Source organism: Meles meles, chromosome 4, assembly GCF_922984935.1.
Source record: "Meles meles chromosome 4, mMelMel3.1 paternal haplotype, whole genome shotgun sequence".
Classification (NCBI taxonomy): Eukaryota; Metazoa; Chordata; class Mammalia; order Carnivora; family Mustelidae; genus Meles; species Meles meles.
In genome coordinates, this window is record NC_060069.1 from 10,849,724 (window position 1) to 10,863,887 (window position 14,164).

The window sequence follows — 14,164 nt, forward strand, 5'->3', positions numbered from 1 at the left end:
TTACTGCTTTGTCGAAGATTAGTTGACTATAGAGTTGAGGGTCTATTTCTGGGCTCTCTATTCTGTTCCACTGATCTATGTGTCTGTTTTTGTGCCAGTACCATGCTGTCTTGATGATGACAGATTTGTAATAGAGCTTGAAGTCCGGAATTGTGATGCCACCCACTTTGGCTTTCTTTTTCAATATTCCTTTGGCTATTCGAGGTCTTTTCTGGTTCCATATAAATTTTAGGATTATTTGTTCCATTTCTTTGAAAAAAATGGATGGTATTTTGATAGGGATTGCATTAAATGTGTAGATTGCTTTAGGTAATAGGGAGGGCACGTTTTGCATGGAGCACTGGGTGTTGTGCAAAAACAATGAATACTGTTACGCTGAAAAAATAAAATTTAAAAAAAAAAACAATAGCAGCTCATTCTGAAAGGTGCACAGCAGCGTCTTTCTTCTGGAGGTCCATGGCAGCTATGACTGTTGGTATGTCAGTGGCCAAAGCTGTTTAATCTCAATAGAGTAGGCTGCTGGGGTCCATGGGGGTGACATTATGGGGTCCTCTGCCATGAAAGCTATGGGGAACTTGCAGCTGTTGCTGGGGCTATGAGATCCTCAGCAGCAAAGGCAGAAGTGGTCCTCGGCAGCGTAGGCCACTAGAGAGATGGCAGCAAGTGGCACCTATCACGATAGGAGAGGCCTCCATACCTCTTCTTTGTTCCTAGTCATCTCCAAACATCTCAAGTAAGACAATCTCCTCAGTGATCTTTTCTCTGTAGTTATTAATTTTTTATCCCACTGTGTTACAGTAGATTCTTAACAGGGCTCTTGAGCTCTTTCAGGATTATTTTTGTTTGTGGATAGCTGTCTAATTATTGTTGTTGTGGGTATGAGACAAAGGCCAGCATCAAATACTCTGCCATCCTATATTGATCAGCAATGATTTTTTTAATGTGATGCGAAAAGCTTAAGCAGCAGCAACAAAAAAATAAATAAATAAAAGAATGGAACAATCTCAAACTAAAAAGCTCCACGCAGCAAAGGAAACAATCAGTAAAATGAAAAGGTAACCTATGGAATGGGAGAAAATATTTGCAAACTATATATCTAATAAGGGGTTGATATCCAGGATATATAAGAAATTCCTCTAATAGCAAGAAAGCAAACAACCAGGTTGAAAAAATGAGCAAAGTACCCAAATAGGCATTTTTTCCAAAGAAGTTGTACAAATGACCATAGGTAGATGAAAAGGTACTAAACATCACTAATCATCGGGAAAATGCTAATCAAAATTACAATGAGATATCACCTCACACCTGTTAAGGTGGCTATTAGTAAAAAGAAATAACAGGGACGCCTGGGTGGCTCAGTTGGTTAAGCATCTGACCTCAGCTCAGGTCATGATCCCAGAGTCCTGGAATTGAGCCCCACTTTGGGCTCCACACTTGGTGGGGAGTCTGCTTATCCTTCTCCCTCTGCCCTCCATATTTGTGCACATTCTACTTCTCTCTCTTAAATAAATAAATAAAATCATTCTAAAAAAGAAATAATAAATGTTGATGAGGATGTGGAGAAAAGGGATCCCTTATGCACTGTTGGTGGGAATGTAATTTGGCATAACCATTATGGAAAATAGTATGGAGGTTTCTCAAAAAATGAAGAATAGAACTATAATATGATCCAGCAATCCCACTTCTGGGTATATATACAAAGGAATTGAAATCAGTACCTTGGAGATATCCATGCTCCCACCTTCACCCCAGTATTATTCACAATATCCACTATGTGAAAACAACCTAAGTGTCCTTTGGCAGATTTATAGATAAAGAAATTATAGTATGTATATAAAATAGAATACAACTCAGCCTTAAAAAAGGATGGATATCTTGCCATTTGCAACAACATAGATGAACTTGGAACACATTACACTAGGGAAATAATTCACATACAGAAAGAAAAATACTCTATGATCTCACTTCAATGTGGAATCTAAAAAAAGACAAATACATGAAAATAGAGAGTAGAACAGTGATTACCAAGCTCAGAGAGGTGGGAGAAATGTGGAGATGTTGATTAAAGTGTACAAAGTAGCAATTATGTAGGTTTAGAGATATAATATACAACATGGCGACTATAGTTAATAATTCTATAAGATACACTGGAAATTTGCTAACAGGGTAAATTTCAGGTGCTCTTTCCACATAACAATAACAACAAAAAAAGGTAACTATGTAACAGATGAGAGCAAGGACTTCTTTATTCTTTACTTATATATCCCAAGCTAAAAGATGTGTTCCTAGCATATAAGAACTAAGGTAAGTAAGTGCTCAGTAAATATTTTTTTGGATAAATGGATATTACTTCTTATTTCTCTCCTTATAAATTTCTTTTTAAGCTCTGTCCAATTCTAAGAGTTGAAATTAAAGCAATCTATTAAATGGGAGAAGATATTTGCAAATGATATATCTGGTTAGGGGTCAGTATCCAAAATTATATAAAGAACTTATACAACTCAACACAAAAAAGAACAAATAATCCCATTAAAAATGGGCAGAAGACATGAACAGACACTTCTCCAAAGAAGACATACAGATGACCAACAGACATATGAAAAGATGCTCAACATCACTCATCAGCGGGGTAACGCAAATTAAACTACAAGGGGCTATCACCTCACACCTTTCAGAATGGCTAAAATCAAAAACATTAAAAAAAAAAAAAGGGATGTTGAAGATATGGAGAAAAAGGAATGCTTGTGCACTCTTGGTAGGAATGCAAAGTGGTGCAGCCACTCTGGAAAACAGTATGGAAGTTCCTCAAAAAATTAAAAATAGAACTACAGTATGATCTAGTAATTCTATTACTGGCTATTCACCCAAAGAATACAAAACACTAATATGAAAAGATAAATGCTCCCCTATGTTTATTGCAGCGTTATTTACAATATCCAAAATATGGAAGTAACTCAAATGTCCAATGATACATGAGTGGATAAAGAAGATGTATTTTATATATATATATAAATATATTTATATATATAAATATATTTATATTTATATTTATATTTATATTTATTATATAATTATATATAATAATATATATTAATATATATTATATATATATTATATATATAATATTATATAAATTATATAATTTATTATATAATTTATTTTATAATATATGTATTTTATATATATATAAAATATATATATATAATATATGTATTTTACATATATATAAATATATTTATATATATTTATATTTAATTTATTATATAATTTATTTAATAAATAATAATTTATTATTATTAATAAATAATTTAATAATTATATAATTAAATAATTGTATATTTAATTAATTATATAATATATGTAATTATATAATTAAATATATTTATTTAATTATTTAATTAAATAATTAAATAATTAAATAAATTAATTAAATAATTAATTAAAATAGATTAATTAAATAAATTAATAAATATTAAATAATATTAATATTAAATATTAAATAAATTATATATTTAATTAATTATATAATATATATAATTATATAATTAAATATATTTATTTAATTATATAATTAAATAATTAAATAATTAAATAAATTAATAAATAATTTATTTAATTTATTATATATATTTATATATATAAAATATATATATTTATTTATATATATATTTATATATATAAAATACATCTTTATATAAAATATAATAGAATTTCTTTATATATAAATATAATATATAAGATATATCTTCTTTATATATAAATATAATATTACTCAGTCATAAAAAAGAATGAAATCTTTCCTTTGAAACATCATGAATGGATCTAGAAAGTATAATGCTAAGTAAGTCAGTCAGAGAAAGACAAATACCATGTGATTTCACTCATATGTGGAATTTAAGAAACAAAACAAAGAAAAGAAGGCAAATCATAAAACAGACGCTTAAAGAACAAACTGATGGTTCCCAGAGGAGAGGTGTATGGGGGATGGGTGAAATAGGTAAAGGGGATTAAGATTACACTTATCTTCATGAGCCTGGGGTAGTGTATAGAACTGTTGATATTGTACACCTGGAACCAATAGAACACTGTACATGAATTGTACTGGAATTTAAAAAAAAAAAAAGGTATTTCAAAGGACCTCGAGATTAAAATGAGTCTGAACATTTTGACATCACTCTTTAGTTTCCCCTGAGGAATGTAATAAATCAAAACCAGGCCCAGCCTGAGTATATCTTTTTGTAAGAGAAGGAACTCTGATGTAATTGCTATCTTCTGATGAATGAAAAATCATGCTTTTAAAATGTGCCTAGTCATAAATGCATAATGAAGAGTTTGCCACCACTTCCAAAGAAGGAAATTAACTCAGACCAACATAGAATAAGTTCTATTTTCCTGAATCAAGGGTTCTATGAAGATAACATTAGCTTACATGTTCTGGCTTCATATTTATAAGAAATTTCTGTATTATTATGATGCATAAAGCATAAATTTTTAAAACGCCATGAATCAATGGCATAAAACATAAATGTACACTCTAATGAATGCATGTAAAGTAAATGCCTGTAAAAATAGAGAAAAATTGAACATTTTTCCAACACCCTAGTTCTGCTTCCCAGTCCCCGGCTCTTCCCTCTGCAGAAGGATGATGCGCTAGGGACCCTAAAGTAGTCTCTGAAACAAAGCTTAGCATGTAGGATGTTTATAAGAGAATGCTCTTGAGATCAATGCTTGAGGAAAGGAAGGGGAGAAAATCTAATTAGGCAAAGGGTCATTGGGCTGCACTGTAGTCCCATTGAAGTTCTCAGCTGAACCCCCTCTACCACATTGCCATCCTGACTTCAATGATAACAGCATCTTTGCTTTTTTTTTTTCCTAGTCTCATCACATAAAGGATAACAATATAATTTAATTTTGTCTGTTTTCAAAGCTTTGATAAATGGAACCCTATTCTGTGGATACTTCTGTCTTTTTGTCTCAAAAATATCTCTTTTAAGATTCAGCAATGTGGCTGAATCTTAACTCAGTTCCATTAATTCATTTTCACTGTTGTACACTCTGTTTTAAGGTATCCCAGCATATTTACTCATCTCACTATTATTGGACATGTGGACTGTTCATGACTTTAGGGGTGTGAACTCAGTGCTGTGAAGATTGCACATGAACGTGTACGAATCCTGGTGATCATGTTCGTAAGTTTCCAAGGGATATGTGTAAAAGTGAAATTGCTGGTTCAGGATATTTACATTTTAAATTTTAATAGAAAACGCCAGAATGCTTTCTCATTTTCACTCTGTAGAGCTATGTTTGAGAGTCCCCATTGCTCTCTAACTGTATCACTGGCACTAGGCTTTGTAATGCTGCAGGAACATACCCTAAATCTCAGTGGTTTACAACAACAAATGTTACTTTCTCAGCCATGTTTTGTTTCCATCACAGTAAGTTGTTCCTGATCCCTGTAAGATCCAGGCTGATGAAGCAGGCTCTATCTACAACACTGTTGTTCTCTTAGAACTTTTTACTTTCCCAGAAACATATTCATGTCATCTACAAAAAGAGATTGCTATTCTTCCTTTCCAGTTCTTCTGCTTCTAAAAGCTTTCTCTGGGCGCCTGGGTGGCTCAGTCAGCTAAGCAGCTGCCTTTGGCTCAGGTCATGATCCTAGGGGCCTGCAATCGAGTCTCACATTAGGCTCCCTACTCAGTGGGAACCCTGCTTCTCCCTCTCCCTCTGTCTGCTGCTCCCCCTACTTGTGCACTCTCTCTCTCTGTTTCAAATAAATAAATAAAATCTTAAAAAAAAATAAATAAAACTTTCTCTAACCTAACTGCATGGTGTTTTACATAGAGTAAGGCTATATTATTAGGTGCATACAAATATATAATTTTTTATCATTATGAAGTGACCCTAAGTCAAACAACTCACCAATAGACTGGTGCTTGGCTGTATTCACATGAGCCAGCTCAGCCACAACTTTCATCAAATTATAATCACCCCAAAACTTAGTGTTCTAAAACAACAACCATTTATTTAGCTCATTATGCTAGGGGTCGGCAATTTGTGTGGGACTCAACCGGGCGGTTCTTTTGTCCTCAGCTAGGCTTGCTTCTTTTAGATGCCTAAGATAAGAGATGAGCTAAAGAAAGAACGATTTAGTTTGCATGCATAATTTAGAGAGACTATAGGAGGCAAGAGATGTTCCTCTCTCCAGTCTCCTCAGTCAGAAAAGACTTGGCCCAGAAAAATGGAGCGAGTTGCACAAGGTCACCAGGAAAGTCACAGAGGCAATCAGGAGCTGAGTTCAAGTACCCCAGTCTTGGTATTTCCCATAACACCATAATTATAACTGTGAATCCCCAGTGCCATTGAAAACATACTTCTGAGACTCTTAAACCAAAGGAATAATCCACCATGAGATCACAAGATAGAAAAAAATGTAAAAAAGGAAAAAGGCTGGGAAAGTGCCTGGTCAGCATGAGTCCTACTCAGGAGAGCTCAGGAAAAATCCTTGGATTAATTTTTACACTTTAAGAGAGGGCTGGGAACCAAGTTCAGAGCCTAACAAACCCTCTGATACTCTGGAATCAATGAAATCCACTGTATGTTTAAAAGCACAAAGCAATCAATTCACAAATGATTAAAACCTCTCCACTTTGCCCAGTGAACCAGGCAGATGCCACGTTAATTCCACACGTCTTAATTCTAATTTTAGGCCAACATTATTCATTGCATAAGATTAGATGTCATTTGACCTTTCTACATCTTAGTTCATCAGAAAAACCAATATCCCCACAGCAATGCATAGTGACATTGTGATAACAGATCCAGGGAAGACATTAAAAACACATGAAATTTTTTTCCACTTGGCCACTGGAGCATTGATACCTGGGTGTCTGGAACAAATGCAGAACATCTACAAAGCAGAGGCTTCTTCCAGGGCAAGAGGTGTGGAATTGAAAGAGTCACGCACTATTGTGGGGAGAGGGTCATTCATTTCTAATTGTCTTTGAACACAGAGAGTTACAAATTCAGGACCAAAAGAAAATCTGCCTGATCCTGTGTAGGGCAAGCAGTTCCAAGGTGAAAAAGCTCACAGTCTAAGGACATTCATGGGCAAATGGTGCAAATATGATGGAAAAAAGATGAATTCTTTCTTGAAAAGGGATAAGTTTTCACAGAAGCAATGAGAGCTGAGCTGGATTTTGATACAGATAATGGCCCTGGTAGATAGCAAATACCTATAAAATACTTCTCAAACAAATGAATTAAAAGGCCACTACCCACGGAAGTATCACCACAGGAAACAGCATGGACAAATGGGTTGTGCAATTTCCAGGAAACTACACATGATTTATTTAGTATCGCTCAAGAAAACTTGGAGGACAGAACAACCGTCACCGTCACTAAGGCTAGAGACTGGAGGCAAAAACCTGATCTCTGAGGCCTGGAATGCTGCACCAATGCTTCTGAGTGAGTCCTGTTGTATTTGGGAGGCCTTGAATGTGGGGAAAGAATGAAAAAGGACATCCCCCATAAAGGAACTGTGATGGAGATGCACCCCCCCACCCCCCTCAGTGGAGGGCTTGTTGCCCCAGCTGTAGGAGTGCGGTTGGCAGAGAGCCTTTAGCTGAACCCCTTCAGAGCTGCCTCACCCATGAGCACACCCACTTCCAAAGGCCATTGGAGCCCACTTCCAATGGAACCCACTTCCAATGACCAATGGAGGCAGAGGATACAAGCCCAGCCAATTCCAATTCCACACACTCTAGGGCAACTCTGGCAATCCCTTAACTCCAGAGCTTCCTGAGGAGTTCTCGGAGGCAGTCATTAAGATTCCCCACACCATAGTTCAACTTTCCTTTCAGTCCATGCCTGCAGCTGCTTCTCCCAGACTTGGGCCAGACCAGAACCCCAGGGGCGGGTGGGGAGCTTCTGAGGCAGACAGCAAAGTCAAGCTCCCTTATGTCAAGCAGGAAATTTCTCTCTTCTGTCTCAGTCCATCCTCCTTCTCCCACCACCCCTAACATCTAGAGCTCTGACCTTCAGAATTCTGATGGCATCCAATGCTTTGGAACAGTGGAGTAAAACCCAAGGATCCCTGCTCTTGGGATCAAAAGGAATTCAAAGCCAGTTTCTGTTAAGTGCCTGGTCAAGACACTTCACTTTTCTGAGAATGGGAAGAACAACAGGAAAAATAAAGAACAATGCCAACATCCAGATTTAGCAATGGGAGTAGGTAAATACATGAAATAATATGGGAAAGCACCTTGTAAACTGCAGATTTTCGTGGTTTCCAATCCTCGGTCAGATTGTCTCTCCACCTTGGCTTTTCAAGTAAACTTTCTGCCAAGGTCAGCAGAGCTCCGTGGAAGGCTTATACCACCATCTTATGCAGGGAGATCTGCAGGTGGGCCTCATAAGCATTCCAAGGATGAGAACAACCAACACCTGAATGTCTCCTCCCAACATTCCTCTTATATTGAATCTTTGCCTTTGGGTTAGAGAAGGACAAGGTGGGAATAAGAAGTGGAAAATACATCACAACTCAATTTACATACCCTTCTCAGGATAGATACGCTCAACTCCTACCTGCATACCACAGCTAAGGGTATGCCTAAAAGAGAGAAATGCACAACGAGCAGCTCTGTCAAGCAAGATGGAGCATGTGTTATTCTGTTCCTGTCACAAACGTGCTTTAGCCAAAAGCAGGTACAATGCAGTATGTTAAGGAAGCGGGGGGGGGGGGGAGATCGTATTCCAGTCATTCCTGGATTATACCAAAATGATTACCTTTGGGAGTAAAGGTTATAAGTGATCTTTATTTCTTCCATGTGCATTTCTGTGTTTTGCAAATCTGCAACCATGAACACATAGTCACCCTTTTGTGAAGAGATAAAAATAATTGCCACAAAAACAGAATAAAAATTTTAATGTTTCTATGATTGTTTTATATAAAGCTGGTTCCCATCCCATCTCCTTTGTCACTGGGCTGAGAGGATGAACAAATAGGATTCTAGAAATGACAGCTTTTGTTATCAAACCAGGAACTTGCCGGAGAGTAAGCGCCACTTCGGGTCCCTGGGGGAAACCACCAGCTGCTTGTGATCTGTTATGCACTGAATGTTTGTGTCATCCCAAAATTCATATGCTGAAGCCCTACCCTCAAGGTGACTGTATCTGGAGATACGGCCTTTAGAGGTAATTAAGGTTAAATGATGTCATAAGGGTAGGGTCTTAGTCTATGGAATTAGTGTCCTTGTAAGAAGAGACACTAGAAAACCCTTCCTCCCTCTCTTTTTCTCTTCTCTCTCTCTCTCTCTTTCTCTCTCTCCCTTCCTCCTTCCTTCTCTCTCTCCATAGAGGAAAGACTGTTTAAGGGCAGAGCAAGAAGGTAGCTTTCTTCAACCCAGGAAGGAAGCTCTCACGAGGAACCAAATTGGCCACACCTTGATCTTAGCCTTCCAGGGTATCTTGGGCTTCCAGACTGTGAGAAATAAGTTTCTGATGTTTAGGCCACCCAGCCTGTGGTATTTTGCTGTGGCAGCCCAAGCTGATTAGTATATGATCCCCCGAAGGCCCTACACGAGACACCCTCAATATCCAGCAGCTCTAGAATTCCATGCAGTGCCCACTTCTGCCCTGAGCCTGGGCCAGAGTCAGAGGCCTGGGGAATAGAGCCATGAAGCCCGAGGAAGAGCTCACAAAACCATAACTTCCTCACAATCTATATGGAAAAAATTTTCATCCGGGGTGAACCTAGACCCTTCACTTCATATGTGCATTGACGACCTTGGCTTTAGTTGTTGAGTCACCAGGTTTCAAAAGGACAAGAGTCATTGTAATTGATGACAAAGGATCGGTCCCAGGAAAACTCATTTCTTCCTCCCTATCAACAGCTACGTCACAAAATAGAACACAGAATATAACGCAATAAGCAGGTATCACACATGGTTTCCCATAAGTGGTTTAACCAAAATACCTTTATTTTTACTTTAAGTGACAAGGATTAAATATCACATGAAAAATCTCCAGACCCCGCTTTGACTAACAGTCTTCCCTGTTCTCTAGTGATAAACAAGAATTCAAGTTTCAACTCATTCCCAAATTAGGTTCTACTCACTGCTCACACTGAGTTTTCTTTTGCTAGAGCTGAAAACAAAATTTTAAGTAATGTTACAGGTCAAGTTAAGTTTCTTCTTCATTCGGTTCTCGGGCCCTTACAAACTCGCAGGAAAGTTTCAGTTACGCTTTTAGCTACTAGAATGCAGTCCTTCTCAAATCACAAATCATCTGGCCCAAGTCCTCGCTGGTAGGAAAAAATTCAGAGGGTTAGGAATCCTACCTATGAGAGCAGAGACTGAGCTACTTAATTGCTGCGTTGTGTGGCGCTGTCTCAGGAAAGGTAAACTTGTTTTCATGGGCTATGAGAACAGAAGAAGCCAGAACGAGGTTCTGCCCTAGGGGGGTGTTGGGACACACCGCGCCTCACACTCTCCCTGGGTTTCGAACCGGTTAGCGTTGCCCCCGCAGCTGCCATACCAGAACTGTTGGCAGGACTGCTTCTCCTTGTCGTAGTACCATTTCAGGGTGTAATCCTGGCACTCCCCTGCCATTGGGTCCATGGAACAAGGATCTGCAGCAAAACAAATGCAGGGAGAGCTGAATGTCCTGCCGCAAAGGAAAGATGGTTTGGAGACAGAGCTTGGGAACGAATCCCAGCCTCACCACCGACTGGCTCTGGGAGCCTGAGCTTATCCTGAACTTATTCTCTCTGAGCCCCAGTTTCTTCACCCATAAAAGCAGTGAAAAAATCCACATCACAGGTTCGTCGTAAGGTGGCATGGAACATATGTGAAAAGTGCAATACAGTTACAGCTCTTATTTTGCTCGGTACTCACCATACGGAAGATACATGAGATAATGTGTAAATGAGTGAACGAATGAATGAATGAAGCTTTCTGATGCCAAGAACTCCTCGCTTGCCTGTTATGCTCATTTCCCTCTTTTTTCAAATCACAGCAATCCCTTGACTAATCCTAAACCCATCCAGCCTTCTAGCGACCTAGCAAAATATCCAGCTTTTTACATGTATTTCTTAATATAGTACCCTGACACTGGCCCACGAAGTTAAGATGTATCTGTTATAAGAAAAACATGATGTTCCTGAAAAATGAAGAACAGCTTTTATAATTAAATACAAGTTACAACATAACAAAATCTGAGATGCCCTGAATTTTACATCAGACATTAATTTCCCTATGTATGTAACTGCTGTCTTCCAGGGAGAACAGATTTCCTTGGATACACTTGATGTCACAGACTAATACTTTTCTTGGGTCAGCAGCCATATAGCATAGAATAATGGTATCCTCCAGAGAGGATTTCCCCCTGGGCCTTCTAAGCACCACCAAATAAAAATGATAAGGTCTTCAGAAAGCGAGAGGCTAAAATTCATTGTCGGTTCCTTGGAAGACACCGCCCATTGCTATAACGCGCCCAACCAGTTTTCTTGGGAGTGACCACATGTGCTGGGCCCAAGGGAATGAGATACACTTTCAGTGGGATAAAGAGCTGCTCATGGAAATTGTCCAGGAGAAGAAACCAGAGCAAATGCTTCTCCAAAACTTGTCAGAGTTAATGGGAAAATACTCCAAAGGTGAACTTTTGGCTGTATTCTGTAGATTCAATAAAGAGATCTGGGGCTCAGCAATCAGCACCCTCATTACAAACGAATTTAAACTGACAGCCAAGGACTTGATTAAGCAGATCATTCACAAAGCAGAAATAAACTACTGGGACTTCATCAAAATGAAAAACCTTCTGCTCAGTGAAGGAAACAATCAACAAAATTAAAAGGCAACCTACAGAATGGAAGAAGATATTTATTTGCAAATGACATATCTGATAAAGTGTTTGTATCCAGAATCTACAAAGAACTTATCAAACTCAATACCCCAAAAATAAATATTCCAGGTAAGAAATGGACAGAAGACATGAATAGACGTTTCTCCAAAGAAGACATACAGCTGACTAACAGACACATGAAAAGATGCTCAACGTCACTCATCATCAGGGAAACGCAAATCAAAACTGCAATGAGCTATCACCTCACACCTGTCAGAATGGCTAGAATTAATAACACCAAAAACAACAGGTGCTGACGAGGATATGGAGAAAGGGGGAACTCTCTTGCACTATTGGTGGAAATGCAAGCTGTGCAGCCACTCTGGAAAACAGTATGGAAGTTCCTCAAAAAGTTAAAAATAGAGCTACCCTATGACCCAGCAATTGCACTACTGGGTATTTATCCAAAGTAGCCAAACTAGGAAAGAGCCCAGATGTACATCGATAGATGAATAGATAAGGAAGATGTGGAATATATATATCTATATATATCTCAAAAAGAATGAAATCTTGCCATTCACAACAATATGAATGGAACTAGAGGGTATTGCACTAAGCAAAATAAGTCAGTCAGAGAAAGAAAAATACCATATGATTTCACTAATATGTGGAATTTAAGAAACAAAACAGATGAACATAGGGGAAGCAGAGGAAAAATAAGATGAAACAGACAGGGAGACAAACCATTGGAGTCTCCTAACTATAGGAAACAAACTGAGGGTTGCTGGAGGAGAGGTAGGTGGGGGGACGGTAATGGGCATTTAGGAGGTCACTTGAAGGAAGGAGCACTGGGTGTTATATGCAACTGATGAATCACTAAATGCTACCTCCGAAACTAATAGTAGAGTATATGTTAATGAAATTGAATTAAAATTTTTTAAAGTCTTTTAAAAAGTAAAATAAAAATAAATGTTTAATGTCCACGGAGCATTTAAAATGTGGATATTGCAACTAAGGAACTGATTTGTTTATTTAAATTTAAATCACCAGTGTGGCTAGTGGGTGGTCAGTACAGCTATAGGTGAGTAAATCTTGATGCTTTCTCTCCAAGGTATTCTTTGTAAGACTCTGAGCCTCTGAGTCTTCAGTTTTATCTTATCAGTAGAGTATGGCATTGGGCAATATATGTCACCCAAGCAATTATTGTTAGCCCCTAATTTTACATTTGCATTATTTTTATCATGAACATTAACTTTTACCTTCTTAGAAAAATTCTACAGCAGTGTTACTCAAGAGGTCCATGAAATCAAGGAACGAAGGGAAAAAAGGAGGAAAGATGAGTGTTGGATAGGAATGGGTGTTTCTCCTGGTATATATGTCTTATAGTGTAGTCATGGAGGAAAAACAAAAAAAAAAAAAAAAAATAGATCTGTGTGCTTTGGAGAGATCACTGGAATTGGTGAAAATATGCCAAGATTAGCCTGGTTCTGTGAAAGAAAGGACACTCACTTAATTCTTCACAAGTAAGCACAATAGAAGACTGCCAGTGTTACGGCAGAATTTGACTGAAGATACAGGGACACAAAGGAGGCCATGAAACTTTAACACTCCCTGGGGTCAGAACACACTCTAAGTGGAGGTGAACTTGAGTAGTGAAAGGTGAGTAGAGGTAGTCCAGGTGGCCACCATGGAGAGGAGGCAGACAGGCCGGTGAGGGTGAGCACCTCTATGGAGACAGGAAATCAATAACAGGGCATAAAGGGACAAATACTGCACAAGGCATCTGCAGGGGAGTGGTGACCAGAGAGGCCCCAGAAGACCACGGCAAGGGTCTGATTGAGGGACCTGTGTGCCCTTCCCAGGCAGAGAGATGCTATCTTCTGAACAATGGGGAACTATAGAAGAAGAGAAATGGCATGGTCACACATGTGCAGGCAAACAAGAAAAATTAATTTGGTGCCCAGACAGCAGTTGGAAACAGGACAAATTGGAAGAAATGAGATGAGACAGAGAGTTCCACCATTACCCTAGAAGTGAAAGCCAAAGTGTTGGAAAAAAAGATGTGGGAAAGCAGGATGGACTTGAGGGATGCTGAGGAGAACCACACCAAGGTCTGTTCACCAGCCAGAGCGGGAAGGCCAGGAAAGGAGAAGGACCAGCATGATGTTTGGGTTTTGGCTTTCCATTCCTGGGCTGATGGTGGTGCATTCCAGTGAAAGAATAGATGAGGAGAAGGTCTGAATGGTAAAGACAAGTGGAGCTCATTTAACTGAGTTTGAAATAACTGAGGACGTGTGCACAGCCCAATCTGGAGGGTAGGTGA

The 14,164-nt window shown here is 38.4% G+C and overlaps 1 protein-coding gene across 4 annotated transcripts in view; it reads right to left on the reverse strand.

The window, feature by feature from the left end:
• Positions 1–9,959: 9,959 nt before the first annotated feature.
• Positions 9,960–14,164, reverse strand: part of LOC123940833 (collagen alpha-4(VI) chain-like) — a 115,447-nt gene continuing 111,242 nt past the window's right edge. For all 4 annotated transcript variants that reach the window (XM_046003743.1, XM_046003740.1, XM_046003741.1 and 1 more), the window contains one exon: positions 9,960–10,630. In XM_046003743.1, the coding sequence (XP_045859699.1) occupies positions 10,455–10,630 (176 nt within the window). In that variant the 3' untranslated portion in view covers positions 9,960–10,454. The remainder of the gene's footprint in view (positions 10,631–14,164) is intronic.